Source organism: Lineus longissimus, chromosome 3, assembly GCF_910592395.1.
Source record: "Lineus longissimus chromosome 3, tnLinLong1.2, whole genome shotgun sequence".
Classification (NCBI taxonomy): domain Eukaryota; kingdom Metazoa; phylum Nemertea; class Pilidiophora; order Heteronemertea; family Lineidae; genus Lineus; species Lineus longissimus.
Window position 1 is genome coordinate 26,454,213 of NC_088310.1, and position 27,689 is coordinate 26,481,901.

The 27,689-nt window shown below is 41.6% G+C and overlaps 1 protein-coding gene across 2 annotated transcripts; it reads left to right on the forward strand.

Annotated features, from left to right (window-relative positions):
• Positions 1-2,336: 2,336 nt before the first annotated feature.
• On the forward strand, positions 2,337-16,752 carry LOC135484436 (protein c-Fos-like). Of its 2 annotated transcripts, none has more exons than XM_064765895.1 (4): positions 2,337-2,465; positions 9,664-9,913; positions 10,636-10,743; positions 11,088-16,752. In XM_064765895.1, exons 2-4 carry the CDS (start codon positions 9,665-9,667, stop codon positions 11,463-11,465), a joined length of 735 nt encoding a protein of 244 aa, XP_064621965.1. In that variant the 5' UTR covers positions 2,337-2,465; position 9,664; the 3' UTR covers positions 11,466-16,752. The 2 variants fall into 2 exon arrangements, with proteins under 2 accessions (XP_064621965.1, XP_064621966.1); XM_064765896.1 differs by lacking the exon at positions 2,337-2,465 and adding an exon at positions 8,397-8,731.
• Positions 16,753-27,689: the final 10,937 nt, after the last annotated feature.

The window sequence follows — 27,689 nt, forward strand, 5'->3', positions numbered from 1 at the left end:
CATGTACACATGCTAAACGTTACGTCAACCGTAAAAGTACCGTATAAATCATAAGGTGACGATTTGAGTGTTGAATTGTTATTGCAAATGAAAAAATACTTTCTTTCTCTGCCGATTTATCGCAGATTTATCGCAGATAAATCTGCATGACTTTCTTTCAGATACTGAATCCATCCCAGCGCTTGTTTGGAGGCTGCAAGGCGCGTCTCCGCAATATAACATCTCAACCAAATATATACTAAGTATAGCCAACGTAAACATACGACTCCCATGGATAAAACCTTTTTAAATGTTTCCACAGAACCCTTTATGGTACGAACTGATTACATATAGGCAAAAACAGATTTTCTGATCTTAGGCTGTACCGCAAGGGTAGGTAGGTGAATCGCTTGACGTTGAAGATGAAGCAGATCCTGTTTAGAATATAGATAACCATCTCCTTACAACCAATTAAAATTGACATGATTTCCTCCGCGACAAGACTAATCATATCATAGAATTATAGTGTCACTAATTATTTCCGTATGTTTATCTTTAAACGGGGATTTTTTGGGGCTTTTTTGGATATATTTCCTATTGCTAATAATTACCATGGTTTGAGATAACAGCAGTGTTCAGAGGAAGGAAGCGGTTGGGCGGGCGTGGTCAAAACAAGGAGGCGCGTGATTCAACTCCGGGGTGCGTGATAGACATCATGACCATGATAATGCGTATGGTGGGCGATGGGACCTTTGGAATGTAGCCAAAGCAATCGGGTCAAAAATAGCCTCTTATTGAGGAACTAAAAAGTCCATCTATACAAGTACATCCTAAAATGGAAAAGGCAGACTATCTAGGATGTAGTATTACTATTCAGAATACATAGAATCTTCAAATTTGAACTTTGAAGCCCGGAATCAATTTCGCGAGCAGACAGCAGGAAAGGGGTCTGCCAAATTATGACCCAGGAAAGGTATTGAGCGCTTACACCACGAAATATTGGTGGACCAATTGCACGTACACCACCACATTGCCGCGACAAATTGGTTCGGCAATCCATTGCCGATACAAATTGCCGAGCGAATTTGTCCCACCAAGCTTGATGGTCCAAATTCGCCCGGCTTGTTGAAAGCTCGGCTTTGTCGTGGTGTAAGCGCAAATGGATCGGCAACTGTAATCATTCCTCAATGACGTGAGATAAGCGCGGCTTACCCAGTCGTAAATATCGGACGACCAGAAATGTCCTGTTTGAATAGCCCAACGCATGTATATTCTGAATTGGTCGTTGAGGTGCTACCAGTTTTGCAGACAACCGGGCGCGGAGACGGGTATCCATGTCTCGAGAAAATCCACCTGCCATTGTATTACGAACTTCGTCGGTATCCAAGGTAACCCATGGAGATGATGCATTTAGGGTGACACCCCAGTACTGATTCATGAATGGGTGCGACGCTCAACGTCATCATCGTACATTTACCCGCGGGCTTGGCGCGACTCCGCGCGACGCGCTCATCGTGCAAAACCTGCCCAATAATCCAGCGACAAAAAACTTTCCTTGGTGACACATTTAATCAAGCCTTGAGATTAGGCCGCTATGGTGAGGGTTCATGCAATTAAACGGCGTAATGGTATCGAAACAAATTGGGTTAACATAACCTCAGAAATAATGACCACGACAGATAATAGTGATATCATAAAGCTTTTCATCGAAGGTCACCTGACCCATTCGTCGCGCACCGCTTCGACTCGAGTCAGACGTCCTCCTTCTTTGTTTACAAAGGTTTCCAATGAAATGAGGACAGGGATTCCCCATTACATATATCTTTATACACGCAGTTTTTCAAGCTTGCTTATTTGCATGCATTAACAGGACAATCACCCGACATTACCGTGTCTTTGCCAACGTGTCCAAATTGAACGGGTGACTCATACCCGCCAGCGTGTAACCCACACTGCGCATGCGTCAGAGCATTCCCGAATGCGTCGACTGCTCCCCTGATAAAATACGTTTTTGAAGGCTATCTTTCAATCATTTTTGTGATATAAAGATTAAACACGCTTCTTTGAGTGTGCAATTTGAAGCAAATGGTGCTCAACTTGGTTTAAAGTGTCGATTAATTCATGTCTGGGCACGAAAAGTGCACCGTACAGAGCCTATTCTCATTGTGATGAATATTCAATAAATTCAACCTTAGTTCCAGGGTAAACATTGCATTAGTCATACCCCATAACATGGACTAAATGCATAAGTTGTCTGTCTAGCACCTGGAGATCTGTTTTGGTCACGTGACGCTGACGAGTTTCTAAAAATAACGGCGCAGCCGTCTGCTAAAAATGTGCTTACTTCAACGATTTTCAACAGTATTGCACCATAGCTTAACGAGAGCACACAGGGATCATTTAATTCATATGGCCGTCACAGTTCATTGAAAAAAAATTGGATATATATATCGATAGCAAAGTGTTGCATACTCTATAACCATCAGGTAGGGCGATCTTTATTGTTAAATTTGCATGTGAATATCAGTAGTTGTGTTGTTTATTAGTTGATGACAGACGGCAGCGCACGTGGTGAGATCGTTGCCTTAACGTATTTGTCATCATGGATTGTGGGCGTTTATATACAACTTATATGGAGTACTCTATCATGATAAAATGATAGTAATATAGTAGGCCTATTGTAAATCAGTTTACTTGTGTTTGGGCTTTGGAAAGATGTCCTGATATTTAGGTGCGGCCTATTTAAGAAACGTGATGCAGGTCAGTTTTAGGCTGGTTACTCTAGTCTAAGGTTTAATATTCTAATTGGTGATGATTCCGTCCCAGTTTCCATCTTATAACCTTCTGCCTTTTGCAAGTCATCCAGATATTGCATAGAGCCAGTTGCGTCGATAGTTCCACTTGGGCAGTGGCAATCTATGTATAAACTTGATAGTTAACTGGTTAGTTTCACGAAACTTATTAAAATACCAAATCGGGGTGAAGCCATGCAGACTCAAGTTATTGAATTCAACGTTGCTGATTCACCAACATGGCGGAACAAAATTTCATCGATTCGTTTTGTTCCAAAAAACATGTCATGACATGTCATTGTCAAGTCGCAGATCTTGGCACCCGTGTGCTTGCTGTTCTTTTGTAATGCGAATTTATCCTTTGTGGAGCTGCGGATAAGTTACGAACATGACGTGGAGGAACTGTGCCAAGGGTCAGCACCTCCAAAAAATGTATACATGACAAAAACGCTCTCTGTATGTTTAGCGTTTCATTCACTCTCATCCATCATTAGAACACAAGTCAGGGAACATAATACTGAGATTATGAGGCATTTTCGGTGCTAAAAAACCACCTTCTCTTCAACTGTTTCCTGTTGCAGAGACATATACTCAACAAAGTTATTTTTGCGCGCTTTAGCGCATGAATTTGATACCGTTGTCGTTTTACACCGAACACCGATGATTTTCGGTTGCGCGTGCTATGACATTAAACTTAACGCAACGGCACATTCAATCCACCAAGAGAGAGCCGTTGTCGTGGACCTGATGAATTCTTGTCACAGCATAAGTTTTTTGATTGGTATCGGGAAGTTTAAGCAAATTTGGCGCGAATACGACATCAGAAATAGTCTCCTATATCTTCTTGCCTGATCGACAACGAGGAACAGCAATTTGAAGAGAAAATTTGGTAAGGAAGGGTTAACCCAATTCCATATGCAACATTCATTCGATACAAAAATATGTGGCAAATTGAAGTACATTATCTTTATTATCAATTTTCCTGCAAGCAAGTCTGGGCAGGAAAGCGCCTCAAGGACAAACAAAGCAATTAACTTCTCGCGCCTGGTGCAGGTGGTGCTGACTGTGCAGACAGAAGCAACACGGGCTGATCTCGTCTGCTGGGCTTGTTATTATTGTTATAAACATAATGGTCGTTAATCATGAAGAGCTAATCGTTAATGAAGGACAACCAATCATGCAGTCACCGTTTCTTCTGAACGCCCAAAAGTAAAGCACCTGTCCAGCGATCCCGGTAGAGAAAGTGTCCCGCTGCATCGGGAAGGTGTCCGGCACTGTATAGTATTCTGACGGATTATGGTACATGTATATTGAGAGCCCCGCAAACGAGCGATTATGAATTTCATTCATCTTAAATTGGTCTTCTGCGGACTCACTATACTCTGAGATCGGACAGTCACAACCAGAATACCGGTTTGTAAAAAGTTCGAAGTGTCCTCAGGATAGAGTTTCCGGAGAATGAATGAATTTTTTCATTACGCGCTTTTAATCTCTAAAGCACCCCGCAAACGAGCGATTTAAATTGCTGCCTGCCATAAACGAAATGTAGTTTAAATAGCAAAAATCCAGAGTTGATCAACATGGATAAGAAAAAAGCGGAAGTTTCGACCCGACTGAACCAACACATTGTAACTGATAAAATGGTTAACAAGAAGCCCATCCTTATATACATGCGCCCATAGCAACCGCAGAGTTTCTTTCTAACCGCAAAGTATATTCTGTTGAATAGAATGATATGACGAAAAAACAGTCGATCACACCATGGCTATTAAGTGAATAACCACTTCCTGTGGTAACATAATCGGTCAGAGCGCGGGACGGGGCCACCAGTTGACAAGTCGGGCGGAATTGGTCTGTAACTCTCTGACATCACGTGTTGGTAAGTGGAACACTTTCCGCGAGATAACTGTAATTAGTATAAAATAAAATGAAATGAATGTATTTGTATCATGAATTAGTACAATCTCAATAAGATGTCGTCAAGACCCAAAAGTCAACAGGGGAACACTTGAAAAGCGCGGACAAAAGGCGAAGAGGGTAATTGCCTTGCCAGAGAGCTTCTTTGGAGATCTGAACGGGAGTTGCGACAGTGATTTATTGATGAGGTATCGACCCGGCGTTCACAGGTCGCGCGTTCTATCATCAAGGTAATTTACTGTTCAGTCATGTCAGTAAAGCGTCTCTATCAATACACCCCACGACAAAACATGGACCCACATTAGATAACAATAGTGATTACGTGCGGGGGTGGGATGTTGACACAGATTCGCACACTGACCCCATTTCTAGCAAAATAATAACATCTGTAAGGTGAAACGCTGTTTTGAATATAAGTATATCCTGTCCTCTCCGTCGCCTGCAATGGAATAGGAGGTCACTCTGACACGTTGTACCCATTGAACATTGACGAAGGGTAGGATTGTGCATGGTTCATCTGATCACCAGCCTTCATTTAGGCCTATGGCTCAGACAGGCTGACCATATTTTTTCATTTGTTATTGTTTTCAAACATCGTTCCTCAAATCGAGATATTAGACGATATATGGTTAGAGAGACCAAGGCCCCGAAATTGTGAATACAGGGATATTTGGCATTCCGTTCTGCTCGTTTTCATCGCAATTTGTACCCCAGCGCGTGCGACATGACGTTGTCTACTTAACATTTTTAAAAATATCGACTTATATTTGAAATGCTCGATATTTTTGGTTAGAATTGCCTCTCGAACTTTAAAGTGTCCCGAGCGTATCAAAGTTCGATCTCATGGTTTGACTTGAGTGGTGCTCCCGCAGGAGACACGTATTGAAGAGGTTCCGTTGTGGAGCTGATGAGAGGCTCTGAGGTGTAGTGTCATGGTCCTCCAATCGGGCCGCGCTCAGGTGACCTGTCACTTGATTAGCATATTAAAGCGACACCAGATATTGTAATTGGTTTTTTATTAATGTTAAACAATATGACCTTGTGACATCTTATTATTGCTGCTGGGATAGGCCGGAAGTGCCATCGTTCCAAGTTCGTCTGCTGGATTAAAAAGCAGCGGATATTTGTATTTTCGCCATTCTGCTGTTGGATATCAAAGGCCTTACAAGTGGTGCAACTGATAATTAGTTAGTCCTGTTGGTGAAGTTAGAACGTAAGGATAGTTCTGCTTATCGGCTACAGTTGTCTTTTGATATAAAATATGAGACATCAAATCACGGGAAGGTAAGCACTTTGTAACTAATTTTCTTATTATTTTCAGCCATTTCCTCAAAAATAGGCCTAGTTGTTGCACCTGGCGACAAACTTTGATTGCGTATTAGTAAATGTTTCGATGGGAAGTTGTCCATACTTGTGCATTTCAGTTCTCGGAGGGCATGCGTACACAAAAGTTGCGCTGTACCATATAGTTCAGTCGAAAAATAAATAAATTAGATTAAAGTTTCATGCTTGTTAAAATAACTTGAACTTCGGAAGGGAAAAACTACATGTCGAGACCAAAATGTGAAGTGGACCCACAATTTGAGATCGAGAAATGGCAGTGAACACGTACGCGTGCGGGAACAACTATATACATGTACCGCTATAGATTGCACGTTGCTTCAGGATGACATTGGACGGAGACAGTTTTGAATGGTGATCAGCTATGAAACAATGCTGGACTAATTTTGATAAATATTCATTTAGTAAAACTTTAATAACAGGACTTTTGCTGCTTTCATCAATTTCTGTTCATCTCGACCTGTTTTTTTACTCTGGTAGGCGGTCTGACGCCATTTTTATCGCCAGCAAAAAAATGGCCGCCAGTTAATGTTTTCACTGCGATACGCTCAAGTAAAAAGTACATTATTTACTCCATTTTAAAAATTAAGTATATATAATTCTCTGGATTATATTTTTAGTATAAGTATAGTGTACCTGGTTGCAATCAAGTTGTTGAAAAGCTATGAAATCCGTCTATTTCAACACGAAACGCCAACGGGGAAGGCCACGCGTAAATTCTCATCATGGGATATTAAAGGCAATTTCCTTTTCATACTAGTATTCCGACGATAAATAGCGATCTGAGTTACACTCTTCTTACTGTTCTTTAATTCGAAAGTTGGAACGGCCGTTGGGTTAATACCTAAAATGTCCCCGAGGAAAACTCGGTGTAAAAGTTCTTTCGCCTCATGTCAGTCCGGCCTGTTCGTGATACTAATTAAGGATGAATTTCCCGAGTTCAGTACTACCGACACATGTATCACTGCGCAATTTACTTAATAAACTGCATCAAAACACAATTTATAGCAATCAGTGTAGTCTTTCATTTAGGCCTACCGGTTTTGTTCATGAGTGAATGCAATTACTGTAGTTTCTCTCCTGGTGTCATCATCTTTGTGGGAGAAAATATGTCACACGGGGTCAGCGGTTTCGGGAACCCGTCCTAAATCAGGGAACCATCACCTGTTGCACGGGAAAGTCAAATCTGGTATTCCCTGAATATATTATTAGCTCAAAATGTATTGATATATAGCCTGACTGTTATGGGCTGGCGCACCCACCCGTGAATGAAGGACACGTGGACTAAGTTGACTTATGGATCCATTTATTGATATGTGGCGATTTTGTATGCAATAATGCAAAGAATGTCAAAATGACATGCTACTAAGCTATATATTATGATAAATGCGTTTTAACATTCATCCTTTAGATTTAGAATGGGGCTGGAATTTAGAATAGTCGACTTTTTCGTAAAGTTCATGTCCGTAAGTGCTATCTAACCAGCAGATACGAATCCCGTACATTCTGTGCCTTTTGTGCATTTATATATAGGTACCATTGCTAGACGTTGGCTAGACGATGTATACAGTGGAACCCCGGTAACACGACCACTCATGGGACCGAGGTTGAATGGTCACGTTACCGGGTAGTCGCGTTAGTGAAGTTGAAAATCCGAGGACAAAATGCATGATTAGGTTTTCCCGCCAAAATTGTTGAAATTATTCATGAGTTCAAAATTCTGAAAAAATTTTAAAGCCAACATTTTTTGGGGGCTGATGATGTTTCTTCATTTTGAGCCGAAAAAAACAAGTGAAAAAAATATTTGGACTTGAAAATTTTTTTCATCTGTAGCATGACAAATTTGCCGCAATCAATTTCTTTACAGAAATCATGCAGCATTCGTCTTTTCAGTTCTCATCATTCCACATTTTAGAATGTTTTGAGCTATCAAGAGGTCCGAAATCGCCTGGTAACGAGCTCCAATAGTCTTGAACAAGGCCGCTTATCGATATACTATATATGTATCATTATACCGAAGTGACATTATGACAATAATGATTCATTAAGACCTTGATGAACTATAATAAATGGGAAGTGTTGGTCGAGTTTTCTGTGATGTCGATCACTCCGATAAAAAAACTGCCGATAAAACTTCCTCATACTAATCGATAGACTTCATAAGTCACGAACTCAATGACATCAGGCATATATAACCTATATATGAATAAAATCATCAATATCGACTAACTTTGGCCTGGTTTTTGTAACGGCCCATAACAATGTTCTTGATAATGGGGCTTAGTCATCAGAAACCAAGAGCCGCGGCTATAAAAGAGCGTTTCAATTGCGAAAGGCTCACAATATTCTCTTGCGCGCCAAGGCGAACACATGGTGCTCAGTGTAATGATTATTTATTAATCATATATACGATATCAATCTGGCTTTATTCCATTCACCGATTGTAGATTAGTATCGCGTCACCAAACCATTAAAGGCCGTTTCCAACATCGCCTCAACAAAGGTTTCATCATCCTTTGCAACGTTCGTCGAGGAAATTTCCAGAACTATATTTAGATTTTGCAATCGTCTGCTCGAGAATTGATCATTTCACTACGGAAAGGACACAACCGTAATGAGGACGCGCTACGGTGTTAGTGATAGTTAATTAATACTAGTTGGATTACTTAATGCGATTTTTTGGATTAACTTCTTCTCAAAGCGTAAGTAAATCGTAAGCTACATTTTGCTTTTACTGAAACTGAAATATTAAATATGCTGTGTTTGAATAGAATGTGCTGTAAGTCAGTTTAAGGGAGCAGAAGTTCTACAAACGCGGCTGCATAGGCATTCTAGTATCTAGGGCAGACTGATGCAATTCACGCTGAATTGGTCCTGTTCGTCAGCTGTTGTTTTTTTTATTTACATGTACATGAAACTTGTTATTAAATTTGGAATATCAGAGATAGCTTTAATTTGTCAATTTGTCTTCTTTAATTTGTTCCTTCCTGCATTGATTCCAAATTCGGAGAGTTCACGTTTTGGTTGATATAGAGGTCAAGGTCAAAGGTATCCGTAACGAGGCCATGGACCCTTGGAATTCTAAGAAACCGCGTAGCAATCGCTAAGCAACGAGTCAGCCATCAATAATGAACAATTGCCATCAAGCACGGATGTCTGTACCGTTTAAGAATTACAATAGGCTACACATTCAGATAAATGTAGGCCGTTATCAATATTTAAATACTTGTACGTTCCGGTGGACATAAATAATTCACGAGTTTCTTGCCCCTTTAGCTTTTTTGGTGTTTCACTTTTGTGAAATAATGATCGACAAAGTCATCCGAACTGCTGTTATTCAGTGTGGCCTTGATAAAGCTCTTTGACCCCGACCCGCATAATGCTTGTAATGTTCTTTCATTCCTTGATATTTGTCCTGGTCACCAAAAAATCCTGTCCTTTCTTTTCTGTTGAGACATTTCCACTGAACGCATATTCCGCTTTCAGAAGAACACAGCAGATTAGGGGACTTCCGAGATGTACGCCCAAGTCCCATCATGGGCAGTACGTTTTTATTCATGAGACCGAGGCTTATGAACGGGATGCAAACATACTTGTCACTGTTTTAAATTCTCACATTGGATATGTTTTTCAGTATGTATAAACGACCCATGTCATCCTTGAGCGAAAGTTCGTGCACCAGTGACCAGCCGCCATCACCCGCCAGCTTAGACATGGATTTCGACGATCCAAAGCTCACGAGTGCCATGATTGAGGCAACCCGCACCAACACGATGACGCCCATCATCAAGCAGGAAATCCGATCAGCGATCCAAATCAAACGCCTGAAGAAGGGGAAGGATGAACTCGTGGTTTCCCTTGAACCGAAATCGGAACGGGAAGTAGTAAGTACATTTTTCGAGTCAGCATAACCGGCTGAAACTTCACCCTTCGATCGTAGGCGGAGGACAGCCAATGAAGTCTGACCTTGGTGTCGAAGCAAGTTGCTTCTGAACCAAGATACACTAATTGCTCCAACTGTTATTTCTCCTTTGATGACTTTAAATCACCACCACGACTACCTGAAGTTGGAACAAAAGTTAATATTGGTTCCAACTTCTGTGGTAGCGGCGCTCATTCGTAGTCTTCATTGGCGTATTTTGTGGGATGGGGCAGCGCAGATTCCGACATACTGTGAACACCATCCCTTAGCTACACGTGCAGTCTTGTAGATTGTTGGTAGGGACTGTTACTCAAGTTGAAACTACATGTAGTTGATCCCGGACGCATTCTGGAATCGTCCATCACCGAGGGTTCTTTGCTGGTTAGAAGAACTCTTATCTTGTCCATTGTTTGATAGCGTTTCGAGATGTTCTTTCATTGGGTCTGCGTGTACATAACATATATATAACACATGTGACGGATAACTTCAGGTTGACGCAAATCCGCTTTTCCCCATATGCTCATGGACTGCTTACCTTTCAGGCAAACTTAACCGACGCCCGGGTCGTGGTGCGCCGCTTGGAGCTCTGTCCTTGTGGACTCCGTGCCTCGCCGAGGTGCTTCTGTCACTGGCACCATGTCACATAGCCTAACGCCTCGGCACCTCTTCCTCTATTTTTATTAGCTCAGTTCCGAAGATAAGAGGAAGCGACAGCTGCGTAAGGAGAGAAATAGAGTAGCCGCCCAGAAATGTCGGATGAAAAGGAAGGCAAAGGCCGATGTTCTTGTTGATGTAAGAAACCTTTTTATTTGACATTAACTCTTGATTGACAAGTTCAGATAACTTTTGCGTGCATACATAAGTGTTTGACACATCTTCCAATGAAACCAAGTCCTCAGTCCTTCTCTGGATGGCATGGTTGGTCATGCAGTATGAGTAAATGGACAGCCGTATACGTAGCGCCATGTTTGAACGCCAATATTCATGTTGTGGTTCTTGGTTAGGTTGGTGGTAGGCTATGCACCTTCTTCATTCCCAGCTCTGACAGCAATTAAGTTCCATCTTTGCCACGAAGACAGCCTGTAGAATACCTAATCGAGTACATTTTAAAAATGTCTGTCTCTGGTTTCTTGCAGGAGTCCAAAGATCTGGAATCAAAGAACAAACACTTGTGGAACACAATCAGTGAGCTGGAAGAAGAGAAGAACAAACTCCTTGATATGTTAAAATGCCACACTCCCTTCTGCCTCGACCCGCCCCTTATTACGGCAGATCGTAATCTCGCTAACACGTTCGCGGCCAACCCGGTGAGGAAGCCTCGTCTGGACTCCATTGGAACGTGCTCCAGTACGAGCTTCGACACCGAGGGTCCCCTTTCTCCAGACCTGGACGACTCCGAGAGTAGTGATGATACGTGTAGTCGAAATGGCAGTGTCACCACCGGCGATCAATACATACCTCAGGGTAATTTATTTGAAACAATCGACGCAGGGGATCTCGCTCTAAATTGGTAAAGTAGTCCATATCTATCAAGACAGTTCAGAAAGTTCATCATCAGAGGTATATTTTCACTACCTCTGATATATCATAAATATGACATTAAGCATCCTGCCACATCAGGCTTTTGTATCGTTGAGTGTCTTTAGAAGGCCTGCTATGGGAGGATGACATTCAGGGAGTTCAGTCGAAGATGCTTTTTTGGGATTGTGAATTGCTTTAAATGTAAAAAAAATTCAAATGTTTTATGAATATGCAAACTTCTGCACTTGTGAGCTGCTGTCTCAAACACGGTCTATCATATACGTATTGTAATCGAATGTCGGAAAGGCACCAGTGACTGTAATCGGACAAAAATGTCGTCACATTACAGTTTGGGATAAAAGTACAGGTACTTGTAGATACTTATTTTAACATGTATACTTTCCAATTGTCGAGCTTTACACTAGTGGTATTCTTGAAAGCAGCAAGACTATTTTTTCTTAATTCTATGAAAGGAACATTTCGTGTCAAAGTTTTTATGAAATGCGTCAGCAATCAATATTGGGCATTAAAAATTGTACAGACCTTGGTTCTGCTGTGTCAAATATATTATGGCTTCTGACATCAGGACCAAAAGTCAACAATCTGTAATCTCACCCTTAGGCAGTTACCACACTGGGCAGCACCATCATATCTCAGGTTTGACACAGCTGACTTCTAGCAGGGCACAGGTGCAGAAGAGGTGTAATTTGTGTCTCTCAAATTTTATCCATGTTTCATATTGTTGTGAAAGTCTGGTCGGGCTCAGCTGTTTATTTTCTCCGACATTCCGTCTCTAAAAATGGGCATGGCATTGGCTGTACCCATTTCAACTCCTATTCTGATATTCTTCCCTAAAGGGGCTTTTGGGGATACAATCAGTACTCAACGAAAGCCTGTTAACTAAGACGTTTTCCTTCCTTTGATGGTGGACGGTGACCTTGGCTGACTGATGGTTCAGCAATTCATAGCTGAAGCTTGACAACAACGATCCATGGCAAGGGATGAGTTAAGTTCTTGGAATCCTGTGTCATGCTTCCTTTCCTTCAGTTAGCGTTCAACATCAGGGTGTTCCCCAGTTACTGTTGATGGTGCACCATGGTAACCTAGCTCGCTGAACAAATATGAGTCAGATGGTTGGTGGAATGAATGTAACGTGTTTTCAAACCAGAATCCCGATCATAGCCTACATGGTAAACATTTACTCTGTGGTGGACTTGTCCTGCTTGTTATCCTTGTGATGCTAAGAAACAAACTGGTACTGAGCCTGCACCCTTCAGAGTGTCATAGTCACAATGCATTCTTCATCAACAATGGCACAATATAGGCTCAGCTCATCTTGATGGCTTTCGGATGAAAGTTTGACTTTTTGTGTTGTGTCATAACTTTCGTCATCAGAATGCATAATCAGTAGGGAATCAAATACCGGTGCCTGAGTTAATGTTTAATTCTTTAAGTTTGAGTCTGCAGAGAATGTGATTGCAAATATCTCTGGAAATATTGCGAAATTCTTGCTGGCGACTTCCTCTCAGACGATCCCGTGGCCAAGGTAAAGAGACATTGTATGCCTCCCACACGTTGACATGTTTAATAAACGATACGAGTGGAAGTAAAAACTGCTACCTTCACTATGCCTTCTGGTTCACCATTAGGAGTATGACTAATACAAGTTGAACACCTTTTCTCTGGTATTTTGCAATAGTGGCGAACTTGTCCATCCGATAAAGCCAAAATAAACCGTTTCTTAGAAAAAAATAGCAGATATCGATTATGAGCAGTTTTTTTAGGTGGACCTAATATTTCATATATGAAACCTAGATGATAGTGAGGTATAAACAGTTAGAGGTGAATGGCATAAACATGTCAGTGGGTTAAGCAGGTGACAGTGAGGTATCTAGAGTGATAAACATATTCTATCAGACTACAAGATTCCTTAACAGATTCCGCGATATAGGACTTGTTCCTATTGCAATGAATGTTGCGAAACCACTCAGATGTGGTTGATGGATTCAGCAGACGGAAGTGTGTTCGTAAAACAGTTTGAAAATCTTAAAAGGTTCATCGGTGTTGTCATTCAATATTTTCTTCTCCACTTCGGTTTTTTTTCTCCTCATGTGTTGTCAAAATTCACATCGAATAAAGATGCATGCGGGTTCATGCACTACTTCCATTGAATAAGCTTCATGATTGACACATGGAGGCATGTAGATTCAGACGACTTCCTTTTGGGTTACCTGCAACGCCACGATTCAAACTAACGATGTCAGATTTCTGAAAGTAATTTGCCTATAACATATCATTTTGTTTAAAAAATAGTAATTTCGGTTTGATATAGAAATGTAAATGGAACGTTGGCTCTTTCGCTAACATATTGAAACCTTCTATCTGGTAATTTGACGAGTGTCGAAAAAAAAGTTCGAGGATAATAATTTTCAAATTTATGCTTCCATGTACCATGACTTATTTTTCATTTAATTTGTCAGAGTTCTTTAATGTGATATGCCAGTATATTATTTCATGATCATGTTACATATGTTTATATGGTTATGTGTGCATGATCTGTATAACATGTTTCCCCACCTTGCCACTACTTGAAAGATTTCTTGTTCGTTTTCCCTCTGTAAATCTGTGGACAGAATCTCAAATTTAAAGGAAATGCTGAAACCATTAGGGATCATCTTCTTCTTCTTCAGCGTTCAACCTGCCTAAGTACTATAACCTCAGTCCTGTGGCGGAGAGGGATCATCTCAAAACTGCTTGATTAATGCCATATGATAGATGAGATTTTTTCATATCGAGGAGGGTGTGGGTCTGCCGTTTAAATGCCAAAATTTCGTGTTTTTTTTTTTTTTTTCTTTCCATTTTTTTTTTCCGATCATCCAAAATAAAATGTTGATGCCAAATACACACCTCACTTTTAGTCTTTTAGAAGGGGGAGAGGAGTTCAGAGAGGGAGATGAAAAAACTTTGATAGTGACATAAAGCAAGTTTGAGGTGATCCCGTACCTCTATAAGATCTTCATCTTACGGTTACCACCCTGCCTGTGTTCAATTTGTTTTGTATGGTAAATGCGGTTTAAAGGGGGATTCGACCAGGCGGCATGGTTTTGATTGTGCATTTCTTGTAGCTACGTAGTTGAATCTTTGAAAACCCCTGGGTATGGGTTTCCTCAAGGACCAGGATGGATGCAACTGTCATTGATACAGAAATCTCATATCAAAGCCATTTTAGTATGTTCCCCTTTAATTAGCAACTATATAGCATAGCTTTCACCAAATAAAAAGTTGTACATGTATTTGCTCAACCAGTGTACTTGTGTACTGTCATGTAATCATATAAGTTTTCGTCTTTCATGATACTCTGTGTGCTTGTAATGTCTGGTGATGGTTTTATCATATTCTGTGAAAGAAGTATTATGTGTAATTTGTGCCGGTGTATACATGTAGACATGTCCAAAGATGATGCTTTAAAATATGATTTGTTCATCCTCGGGCGACTTGTTTGCCTCCGTTTTCGAAAAGCCACAGGAATAAGGTGACGGTGAATTCTCGGTGAATTAAATTCTTAGTTACTCTTGGATGAAAATGGGAATTGATTTATTGATCCTTAGTGATTACTGAACAATATTGGCACCGTGAAAAAAAGTCTCTGGGGTATTTTTTGTAGAACTGTACGGTCTTACATGTTCGTAATTTGTAATATCAGCTTCTTGTGATCACTACGCTTTTCATTGTGATATAGAACAATTCATATGTGTTTGTGTGTTCGAGTACTAATGATGGGTAGTTTCCTTTATAAAATTTAATCTTTATGATAATCGGTAATCACGTGTATATACATGGACTGAATAGCTCTTTGTATTCGTAGTCATTCATTAGGAAGATCATGGCGTATAACAATTGTGTGGTAGTTTTAGATGAATCTCTCATTTTCACATCTTCTTCATCCGAGTTGAGACAAAACGACACAACTCTAATAGCATACCAAGGGACCATTTTGACTTCAGTCTGTAAGACCACTGCCAAAACATCGACTGTCGTCTGCCTGTAAATGACATCATTAAAAGTATATTTCGTCATCAGTTTGAGTGAATGATGTCATCGATTTGAGTGATATATATTTTCAGAGAAAAAGAACAGAGAGAGAACGTTCCATTTTGTATACAATCTTATAGGGACAGGAACCTAGTTCCAACCGTCATCTACTTTCATACCGTAGTGTGACTATTTTATACTTTTGTATCATCATCATTGACTTTCGTATATATGGCCATTGCGTCAACATCTGTACAATGTACTCTCCAGCAATACGAATTAACTTCAAAATACAATAGAGAATTGCATAATTGTTCGAATGGAGAGTGGTAATTAGGTCTAACAATGGCGGACGACGACAATGAAAACTAGACGAGTGAGAACAAAATATGTAAATAAATGACGTCATGATTGCAAATGGCAGAAATGATTGTAGTTTATTAGAAAAGGTGCCGAAATGTGCATAATGACATATTATAGACGCACACAGTACTTTGTATAATCAAAGCAATAACAAAGGTATCGTGTAAAAAAATCAGGGATTCTTGAAGCAGCATTTGGTGACGAGATTTCCGATTGTGTACTACGCAGTCCTGTATCATAAAAACTTAGATGAATGAACTTATCACATGGGTTATATTAGCAACCATGTGGTGATCATTTTGATTACGATAATTTGACAGTTGACCCCACAGTAGCCACACTTTCAAGTGTTGCCTGTATCTCAATGCGGACTGTAGGCTACTGAGACAGTCACCGACATCCACATCTGCATTTCGGTGGTATATACGAGATCACAGCACTAACTGAGAGGTGAACTTTATAAAGCAAATAGTAAGCTTAATGAAATATTTTGTGCTGTAGGACTTTATGGATTTGACATAAAGTAAAGGTTGGTCTTAATTTCCTCTTTAATTTGACTTTCTTGTTGTAGCACATGCAGATAAATCGGCGTTCTTCTTCTGACGAACAAGTGACTTACGAACAACGCTGATAATTTGGCATGTTGTGTCATTAGTTCACACACTTATTACTTGTTAAAGTGTAGAGGCATTATATTTTCATATTAGTTGATTCATCTTGGCCATTAATGTAAATAATCTTCATGTAAATATGTAAATACTTCAAATCCTGTTCAAGTATATGTGTACTCTTGTAAATTTCTTATTGTGTACCTCTTGAATGCATCTATAAGTTTGTTGTGTACATATGAAAGTTTATTGAAAATAAACTGGTGTCAAAAGTGAACACTGTTGTTGTTTGAAATATAATTTTCTCTCTTACTCTGTAACTGGTACCAGTATGTGTATCAGATACACTGGCAGCACATTGTCTAGCAAGACTTGCTGTAGCCCAAAGGTACTTCGTCCAGCAAGACTTGCTGTAGCTAGCCCGGAAGCACCATGTCCAGCAAGTCTTGCTGAAGCCCGGAAGCACCATGTCCAGCGAGACTTGCTGAAGCCCGGAAGCACCATGTCCAGCAAGTCTTGCTGTAGCTAGCCCGGAAGCACCATGTCCAGCGAGACTTGCTGAAGCCCGGAAGCACCATGTCCAGCAAGTCTTGCTGTAGCCCAAAGGTACTTCGTCCAGCGAGACTTGCTGAAGCCCGGAAGCACCATGTCCAGCAAGTCTTGCTGCAGCCCAAAGGTACTTCGTCCAGCGAGACTTGCTGAAGCCCGGAAGCACCATGTCCAGCAAGTCTTGCTGCAGCCCAAAGGTACTTCGTCCAGCGAGACTTGCTGAAGCCCGGAAGCACCAGTTCCAGCAAGTCTTGCTGTAGCCCAAAGGTACTTCTTTCAGCGAGACTTGCTGAAGCCCGGAAGCACCATGTCCAGCAAGTCTTGCTGTAGCCCAAAGGTACTTCGTCCAGCAAGACTTGCTGAAGCCCGGAAGCACCATGTCCAGCAAGTCTTGCTGCAGCCCAAAGGTACTTCGTCCAGCGAGACTTGCTGAAGCCCGGAAGCACCATGTCCAGCAAGTCTTGCTGCAGCCCAAAGGTACTTCGTCCAGCGAGACTTGCTGAAGCCCGGAAGCACCAGTTCCAGCAAGACATACTGACGCCCGGAAGCACCATGCCTAGCATGACTTGCTTTTGCCCGAATTAAAGCACCATGTCTACACGACTCGCTGTAGCCCGTCCAGTTTTCAGACTATCACATTACATACTGGCTTACATGTTCATACCATCGGATTTAGAAGGCGAAAGACAGGTCGGCCCGGCTGTGGCCATGCAGGGACGGAGTGGCGAACGTACGTTTGCTCCGGATTTCCTAAGACGGGGTTTGAATTCAATTTTGTTTGACGGCAATACGACGTGTAATTATGTTATTGTGTGAATCATTTTTGGTGCCAACAGCTCGACAACTCAATATGACAGAGGTCCCTTCGGTCCAAGGTGGAGACGACCATGTCGGCGCCAACCACGTGGTCAATTACGATGACTAACCTTTCGATTAGAATCTCGCGGCGGTGAGACATAAGGATGGCGTCAGAATGGTGTCGTCACCCGACACGTGGCAAGAAAGAGAAAAATGGCTATTTAGGAAGATTGTTTTCTTTGTGAGTTGAATGATGCTTTCCAATGAGTAATAATCGAGAAAACATTACGAATTATGAAATACTCTTGTTGGTATCCAAGTTGGTACCCCTTTGCCACGTTCCGCCAGCACAGACGGTTTCCTTAACGCTTCGTTCTGAATGCTCCTACATCCTATATGATACTCGTAGTAAAGCATGATACTCGTAGTAGCATGCTTTAGTAATGTCCAGCGTTCCAGAATCGTTGTAAGTGGCTAAGTGGACAGGCATCTCCTTTTGCCTACTAGGCCGGGATTTCGGCGGACTATCGAATCTGCGCCACGCCCAATGGTGGTTGCTTGAACGAAAAGTTTTGGGGCGACAAGACTTCCGCAAGAAAGCCTTACAAAAAAGTGAAATCACGAAGATCAGCACTTCACAATAATCATGGCGCTTGTTTCCTGTTGAAATGATGATATTCTTGTTAATAACCAAACGACATTTGATAGTATTAATGTATTTTCAACACATTCCTATTCGCTCCACATCAAAGGCTCAGTATTTGTTAAACAATCAGAAACGCTGAATGAAAGACATGCCGGCCGATTGCGGCAAGCTTTGAAGTCGGTTGCCATACTAAAGAGTGACTATGTCACATGAACGCCGATGTACTTGCAGACGAATAACTTTTTTAATTCTGGTTATCATATCATTCAGCCCAAAGTAAAGACATAAGGATCATATAAGCAAGGATAGTTGAGGCCATAATTTGTCCGCAAAGTGCACTTTTGTGTACTTGAATGGGGTAAATGCATTTAGGCCTAAACAACTTCACTATACCAGCCAATGCAGGATGGTTGAATTGTACGTCAACGACGTTTGCCTACCGTTATTTCCTATCACGTAACATTTTCCGACATTTTACTCCTATTTCCGACATTTTCCGGCTTGGGCATTATTTTGTTTTCTTCCTTTCACGTCCTTGAAACCATTTCTTCCGGGAAATGTATTCGTTTTTTGTTTGTTCGGAGAATAATGAGAACGCTTCTGTTAATCATACAGTGCATAAATTTCATGCACTGCTCACCATTCATGCAAAAGATGACTGTTGTTTAATTATTTGCAGCGAAAATCTTGGTAGCTCCTTTATTTTTGCATCAATGTTGGTGGTCCAGCAGGTGATTGGCTTACATATATGCCAATTATCAGAGAAACATCTCCATGTGGCAAATACCAATATATCAATCTTTAAGTTGCTTAAATCCCAAGATTGCCAAAGTTATAGGTATTTGGTACAATAACAGGTTCTGAAGAAAAATAAATATTTTAGCATGAAAGGTGATAGGAGCGGAATAGATGCCCCTGGTTCAGACAAGTAAATGTTTGGAGAATCTATCCATCAAACTCGGTCAGGTCGGACGAAATCACGAAAGCTGCACGATGGTTTAGAGTCATACTTAGATGTACCTGAACAAAAGTCCACTTGTTTGTCAGAAGACGCGAACATGTAAGCGAGTCTGTTGCATTGACTGATAGTGTACAGTAATCGTTCATTTTGATCTAATTCAAATTGAGTAATTGTCATATAAGATAGACCATAACGTTTGAATAAAGCACACAATATGGGTTTTCTTATACATATCTTTGTGTGATGAATGATGTTGTGTGTTGTAACATCAAAAAAATTCAATATCGGTGAGGCCAGTATCGGACCACACGCTCAAATAAGATGTAGATAGCATTGTTACAAGTGTTTCTATCTGGTGAACAAATCACTTGGCCGCTTTTCTTTGGCAGCAAACATCTCTAACCCACACGAAGTATCAAAATAAAAGCAACAACTTATCTCATGAAAGACACGTTGTATGAAAAAGTAGCCGAACGCCGGAGGTCCTCTCGGAAAAAATCGCTACACTAAAGAGTGAAGTGTCACTTTCAGACAAGTTTGAGAGAAAAGGGAGGCGTTTCTTTATCTGAAGCTTCTTTGGTGGTCTCCCGAATGCTTGGGAGGTCGTCACGCATGATGACAGACTACAATGCGTTCTAATTCGCGCCTCGATGGGAGGTTTCAAACATGATATCATATCGCGCTTTGGCGAAGGATTCGATATCGCCAACAGGTGCATTCGGCATTACTCGGTGATTTCCGTCATCTGAAGGAATTATGGTTGGGGTTACACACGTTATTGATAATTCAGTATCGACAACAGAGACCATCCCATGGAAAATTACCGTTCTAATATTAATGAATAACACCTATATCTGCATGGACCATTTTGCAACCACAAATAACTTTAGAAAGGTCAGAAGAATCATCACCAAAAATTCCACTTTTCACTCCGTAATTATCTCATGCAATAATAACGAAACCTTTGTCTAAAAGACCCCTAAAATATACCCAACGTACCATTTATAGCTTCCAGATGATAAAAGTAAGGTCATTCCAGCAATACTGTGTTATTTTAGTCGCATGTATGTATTATTTACCTCATCAAACTCATCGTCCAATGTCATGAGGCACATTCCTGTATTTCCGTTAACGCACGACATGTCGATCGGCAAATGGCGTAAATCAACACACATTCAATCACATGATATTTTTAGTTTCATTTCAAACAGTTATCTTGCAAAGTCACAGACTGTCAATATGTTGAAGTGTGGACTATAAATCAGTCGCAATGGGTGACGACTCAATAATTATCCAATAGCTCAACCATTCTCAAACCTAATTTACTAAAATCTCAAATCTCGTCCCTGTCTTAAAATGGTTTATGCCTGTTTCGCCTATTCCTGTTTCGCCTATTCCTGTTTCGCCTACAAAATTCCTGTTTCGCCTATTCCTGTTTCGCCTATTCCTGTTTCGCCTACTTTCCAGTACCCCTACAATAAATCGACTCTCCCAGGGGGAACCTTAGGGATGCATGTCCATTTTATGGGGAAAATGTGAGGGGACAATTGGATGATGTTAACGATGTGATGACAATTTGACTAATCAAATGCCATCAACTTTGTTATGCCATGACCGTTTTGAAAGAGTCACCTTGAAAGCGGGGACAGTCCGGGACTTATTTGACCATAGGACCATAGGACCATACTGACACACAGTAAAAACTAATCGATTAAGTAGAGTAAAGCAGTCGTTTATTTTATGAAAACTGAATTCATGAGTTTTTGATAAAAATACATAATATTGTACATTCTCATAATTATTTGATCAAAATCAGCTGTAAAACCCATGTCATAATATACATGTAGGTACAGCACATATAAAGTCAAACAAGGTGGAAAATACATATCATGATATTATGTCAGACAAGGTAACTGATGGCATCAACGTAACTCATTATGTCCCTCTCTCCATTGACGTATTGTTCTTTGAGGCGTAACATGCGTTCGTCAATGCGTACATAATGTGGCTCTCCTCGGGTTTGGTCGGTCAGTAAGGGACGGTTCATATTCCTACGTCTGTGGGGAGGTTAGCAATACATTTGAATAGGCGAAACAGGAATAGGCGAAACAGGAATAGGCGAAACAGGAATAGGCGGAACAGGAATAGGCGAAACAGGAATACACCCTTAAAATGTGTCATCCCCAAAACCGGAAGTGAAATATTTTGTTGGCGGATTTAGCGTTACCCTTGGGCGCCTTGCCATCAACCAATTCTTGTGTCATGTACGAAGTGCGCCACCCTTTCCGCGATCTGCCTAGAAGATCGGAAGATTATTTACTTCAGCCTCAGCTTAAATCTCTCTGTTGACCAGAGAGAGGTAGCTGAAGCACTTGTTGTCCCCTGCTGAATAACCATGAAAATTCCTCCTTGTCGTGTTACCATGGTTCGAGCCGCAGATTTTCAGTTGAACTTAGTTGCGTACTACTTAAGGTCCGGTGAAGTATATATTATACATGCAGCAACGGCTAAATTATTTATTCATATATATCTTTGGATACCCATCCTATAAAATAATAATGGTCCAGATATTTACTGTTTACGCGGTTGCCTTGAGGACGGGAGAATGAATGCCAAGGGTGGGTCCCAGTCTCGGATGAGTCATCCCGCCTCGGGCAATGTCGATTACGGTGATGAATGCAAACTGCCATCAATCGAATTAGCAACGCAACTGCCGTGTGCATCAACAGGCTGAAGGCATATATACTACGCATCCAGAAAAACATATCATACTTTCGACTCCTGTTTTGAAATGAAATCAAACCTTAAGTGGAAATTTTGAAAGCGAGACGCAATACACTTTATGGGATCATGCAGTTCAGTTCCTTGCGTCATAGGCTGACAATTTGTTGATTGAGCATAAGGGAGTTGTTGCTCACACATTTCAATATTGTCAACTCTTCAGTCACGAGGCGTTCTTTTTAACATATTGGCCTGTTCTTCGTTGACTACGTAACGATAATCATTGAAAACATTTTGTTGTCGCTAGGTAACTTGAACAGGAAATCTGGTGAAATTTCCTTGAAAAACGTTCAAAAGAGAATTTTGTACGTGATTTATTTGACACGCAGCAGCTGACACTGCATGATCGGAATGTGTGGAATGCGGTGCGAGATCGATCGGATGCGTTCATTGACTAGCTGCGATCGATTCGGGGAGATGCATGTAAGGACCAAGGTGCTTGATGATGACGCGCGACACCTGTTGGCGAGCTGTCGAAAGTGGGTGATCATTTGTATCGATCCCTTCATCGATACGATTAACCTCAGAAATAGTTATTTATTGCTGATGTTCATATGCTGCAGGCATGGTTAATGCGATTTATATGTCAATAATGAAGATACAGCTGCCATGTGACCCGTCATACGATCATTTTCACAGGTTCTGCATCAGAAAAGTCATCGGAAAACTGCACCTTTGAGCGGTTAATGATTGAAGAATCGGTGTCCGGTGATATTGGGAATGCGAGCTCTTGGCACCAACAGATCCAGAGAGGGTTAACAAATAGTATCGGATTACTCCTCCCGATCCCAGCGACTTTAAGGATAGCTTTTGCCATCTCTTCCTTAGCATAATGAGAAGAGGGTTAGCTGATTACTCTCCGAGCAACCTTGGGAAGCCGTTGCCAGCCTAGAACGGATCAAGAGTTACCCTCTCAGTTGCTCGGTTGCTCGGACTTGCCATCTTTCCCCGCTTAGCACGTAATGGTTACCCTTCTCAGAGGTTGCTAGCTTTTGCCATCCTTTCCTCAGCGTTACTGGTTGTCCTTCTTAGCCACTATGAGGACATCTTTCCCCACTTAGCACTTAATGGTTACTCTTCTCAGAGATTACTAGCCTTTGCCATCCTTTCCTCAGCGTTACTGGTTGTCCTTCTTAGCCACTATGAGGACATCTTTCCCCACTTAGCACGTAATGGTTACCCTTCTCAGAGGTTGCTAGCTTTTGCCATCCTTTCCTCAGCGTTACTGGTTGTCCTTCTTAGCCACTATGAGGACATCTTTCCCCGCTTAGCACGTAATGGTTACCCTTCTCAGAGGTTGCTAGCTTTTGCCATCCTTTCCTCAGCGTTACTGGTTGTCCTTCTTAGCCACTATGAGGACATCTTTCCCCACTTAGCACTTAATGGTTACTCTTCTCAGAGATTACTAGCCTTTGCCATCCTTTCCTCAGCGTTACTGGTTGTCCTTCTTAGCCACTATGAGGACATCTTTCCCCACTTAGCACTTAATGGTTACCCTTCTCAGAGGTTTCTAGCCTTTGCCATCCTTTCCTAAGCGTTACTGGTTGTCCTTCTTAGCCACTATGAGTTTGCCAGCGTCTGCCATCATTTCCTTAGCGTCAGACGAAGAGACACCAAGAACTGGTGATTGCTATTGCTATCAGGTCTAGAGAGGGTTAACCAAGATTTACTGATTACTCTCCCCAGCGACCTTGTTGCTTTATGGTTCTCGCCACCTTTTCATTAACATGAGATTCCCTCAGTGTCTCGTGATTCTGAATCCGAGTGACTCATCCTTCTCTTGTGTGACGGATTCAAATCATGCTGTCATCGGATCACTTAAGTGAGATGCAATTGTTGCCAAGTATCCATCGTCATCACAACCGAAAAATACTGTAACCCAAGTTGCAATTTGCTATGTTGATGATGTACATAAAAACTAATTCCGCGGTATATCAATCTTTGAAGAAGAAGAAGAAAAAGAAGAAGAAGGAGCAGATGGGAGAAGTGCGCCCTCGGCAACTCAAAACAAGGCAACGAAACCAATGACCATGAATCACTCTGTCATGCAGCGCTTTTTTATGTGGTTTATAGCAAACGTCTTCTTTGATAGGGATGGATCGAGTAATTGTGAAAGCTACAAGCACCGGTAATGCTATGCTCTCGCATAAACATGCTTTTGTGAGGGGTTGATGACTAGACCTCTTGAGGAACGCCCTTTATAGGACTGCACTGACTAGTCGAGAGATAGGAATGCACTTGATTAATACTTGATCGAATATCTGAGGATGACATTATAATCGCCGCGCCTAATGGTAGTCACCAGTGAATTCATCATCTTCAGTGCGTTTAATCCAACATCGCAATTAAACATTAACTGATTGCGAGCTGCGATTTCATATTTCTGCAGAAACAATATGTTGTAATGCAGTGCTGGAGAAAACAGCAACCCAAAAGCCCACGGAAGTGCGCGAGGAACGGTCAGTGCGGCGTATTTACGCGCAGGCCTTTGTGCGATTCATAAGTAGAGATACGTCATGCTGATGAATCATCTCAGTGCGAAAAGATATACCAAGACCCGACCAGAAATGCCAGCCGATCATGTATGTCATACGTGCTGTCTAGACCATTGAATGGAATACTGCCGCGAAAATAGAAATCAATGATGACAATACAGCAATTTCGTTTTGGCGTTGCCAAACACTTTATATAAGAACTGTGGCAAAGTATTTTTAAAACGGGTTTGGTCCATGCGAAGAGGGCAGTAGGTGCATAGGCTTCACTTTCCAACAAATTGGATAGTCGACTTTGAAAAGTAAGGAGTTTTTTAATTCATGATATCGCTTATCCCCTGTGCGGAGAACACCCACTCGCTTGGAAACCCAAGGACACGTCAAATGAAGAACGGAATCTTTTTTCTCTCAATGAACGAACGATCCCAGATTATGACCGTTAGCAATCTGGTATAGCAAACTCGATCGATCAGCAGCAACAGGTTTTAACTCACTGCCCACCAGAATTACCAGCAGACGATGACTCATCCTAAACCTTGCCCCAAAGGATATTAAAATGCAAACACACTGTGTTTCACTGTGTATTTGAAGTCCTTGGAGACGAGGATCGATATTGCCGTTCGGTCGCAGACGATTGATTGTGGAAATATTGGCGATACGTGTGGCTTGAACACCAATCTCAAGGTTATGTGAGCAAGCAACAAGTTATAAGTTAACCCTTCCCCGTGATTTGACACGGTGGTGAGGATGAGTCATCATGATACGGGATTGGCATCCATCGATAATCTGCTCCGATAACTCAACGTGTGATGGAGTTGAATTTTTTTTTATCTGATCGTTCGGCCAGATAATCACTTAATTCTCGGTTGTGTCGGGTTGTGTCAACAAAAGTCTACATTTTATTTCCAGAAATGATGACATGAAAACCCCAATACACCTACATGTATATATTTCCTATTTGTTTTACCAACCCGCCCGTAATTATAGTCATGTCACCGGAAGTATACGCGTTTAACACCGTCAACTCAGAATTATGGTAGTGATACGTTGAATTATGATTATGATAATTAAAATGAGTTTCTACTAATTGTTTTACTGGTGACGGTGATGAAAAAAATTGGAAATGAGTTTTTATTCTGATTATTTACGGATGGTGATGATGATAAGTTGAAAAGTGAGTTTATGGCGGTCTTGTCCCTTTCAAAGCGCTTCGTATAGGTTACCAGACGATGAAATAAACCAAGCTTTCTAGTTGCAACTGTTTTCTGCTCAATAAACAAGAGTTTAACTTCAAAGGGCGTGAAGTCAGTGAGAAGAATGACTAATCCCAGGTAAAAGTAAATAAAATACAACATCCAGACGAGAGTTATAGGGGCATCAAAAGCTGCAGATGCGTCTGGCGATGAGGTTTGCCTCACGGAACACCCGAGGCCACAGACTTGGTGAATCATGGAAGAATGGGTACTTTAGAGTTTGAAGGGTTTTAGATTTTGTGTCGTACGACCCGCAAACGATTTTCTTGTCGTTTGTCAGGGTTGGGTTGGATTCCTGTCAAACCGCATGTCAAGATCTAGAATCATTAACTATGCTGGCAGCACTTTTGAACTGCAGACTAGGAACCGAAAGGGACGCATAACATGTATATTCAAAGAGCGAATCGAGGAGAGGATTTCACAAGTGGCATCAAAATTATGAACAGGGACCAACTGGGACCGCATGATCTGTATAACACTACAGCATGGGCAATAAGCGAATTGATTGAATGGTTCTTCCCCGAACATCTTGCAATCACCCAGCGCAGCAGAAATTACGGTCGATTGGTTAATGCGGTGGAGAAAGCAACAAGTTGCATGAAAAACGATTGACTGTGACTCATCCTGCACGTGATAGTCTCACAGGAGAGCTTGCAAGGTATGGATGACAGTTCGTTTTACCAAGTGATTTAAAACATTGGAGGCTGTATGCTCCGATCTCTTTAGGAGAGTTTGGCTTGTCAATCTACGGAGGCTTGAGCCAGAGAGCGGGTCAGGCAAGAATCCTCGATATAAAGGCCGATTGGTATGGGGCGAAATACAGTAGCAGGGTTCCCAGCCCCTACGAAAGACGAATGTCTGTCTTGTCATCAAGTCCTGGGGTGCTAATTCACTTACGGGACACTTGTAAATCATCCTATATCAATAGCTGTACGAAGAATCGGGGGAACTTTCAGAAAAGTCGTCGAGAAAGTAAACCTTACCATAGTTCGTCGTTTGTCGTTCGTAGCTCTTCGTAAGGGTTGCGAAACCTGGCTAGTAGAAAGGCCTTCGATCGGTCATCGAGGATCTTTGCCTAAGTGGTACTCAAGCCATCCTGAACCTCTCGCCAACACTCGGCACTAAAGACCGGGCGTTTCGAGTGGAGGAGAATGCGACTGACTCTGGTCTTTCGAGGATGTCCTCATGGCGACATCAGAGTTTGCTCGAGTAAAGCAGGAGGAATGACACCACGCGAGCAGTCACAACCAGGGTTCATTTCGCATCCTTCTGAGCTTCTTTGACCCAAGGGGTCACATTAGGCAAGGGGTATGTTACCTCAAACGTTATACAAACGCTCAATGCCGTACTTGAGGAGACTGGCAACTTGTTGCAGATAGCTGTTCCCAACTTTCCATTCAACAGGCGAACCGTGGCTATGTTGGATGAGTCATTGTCAGCATGCTGCATTGGGAGTCTTTTAATCGACTCGCGCAGGAGATCAATTCTCTACCAACTCGAAGCTTCTGATAACGGGCAAGAGAAGCTATGCGACACCTCCAGTCATGTAGCTGCCCAGGTTGGACTTTCACCAGAGACAACATGCTTTGAAAAGGCCAGGTGGAACTTTTACCAGAGACAACTTGGTTTTTAAAGGCTAGGTGGAACTTTCACCAAAGACAACTTGCTTTCAAATGTTACCCTGAAGTTCTTGGAAGTTACGGGTGTGACTCCTTAGTGGATAAGGTTCCAATG

Coding starts and splice junctions, on each gene's coding strand:
- LOC135484436 (XM_064765895.1), top strand. CDS start 9,665: ATGTATAAACGACCCATGTCATCCTTGAGCGAAAGTTCGTGCACCAGT. Junction 9,914..10,635: donor CGAAATCGGAACGGGAAGTA/GTAAGTACATTT, acceptor TATTTTTATTAG/CTCAGTTCCGAAGATAAGAG. Junction 10,744..11,087: donor AGGCCGATGTTCTTGTTGAT/GTAAGAAACCTT, acceptor GGTTTCTTGCAG/GAGTCCAAAGATCTGGAATC.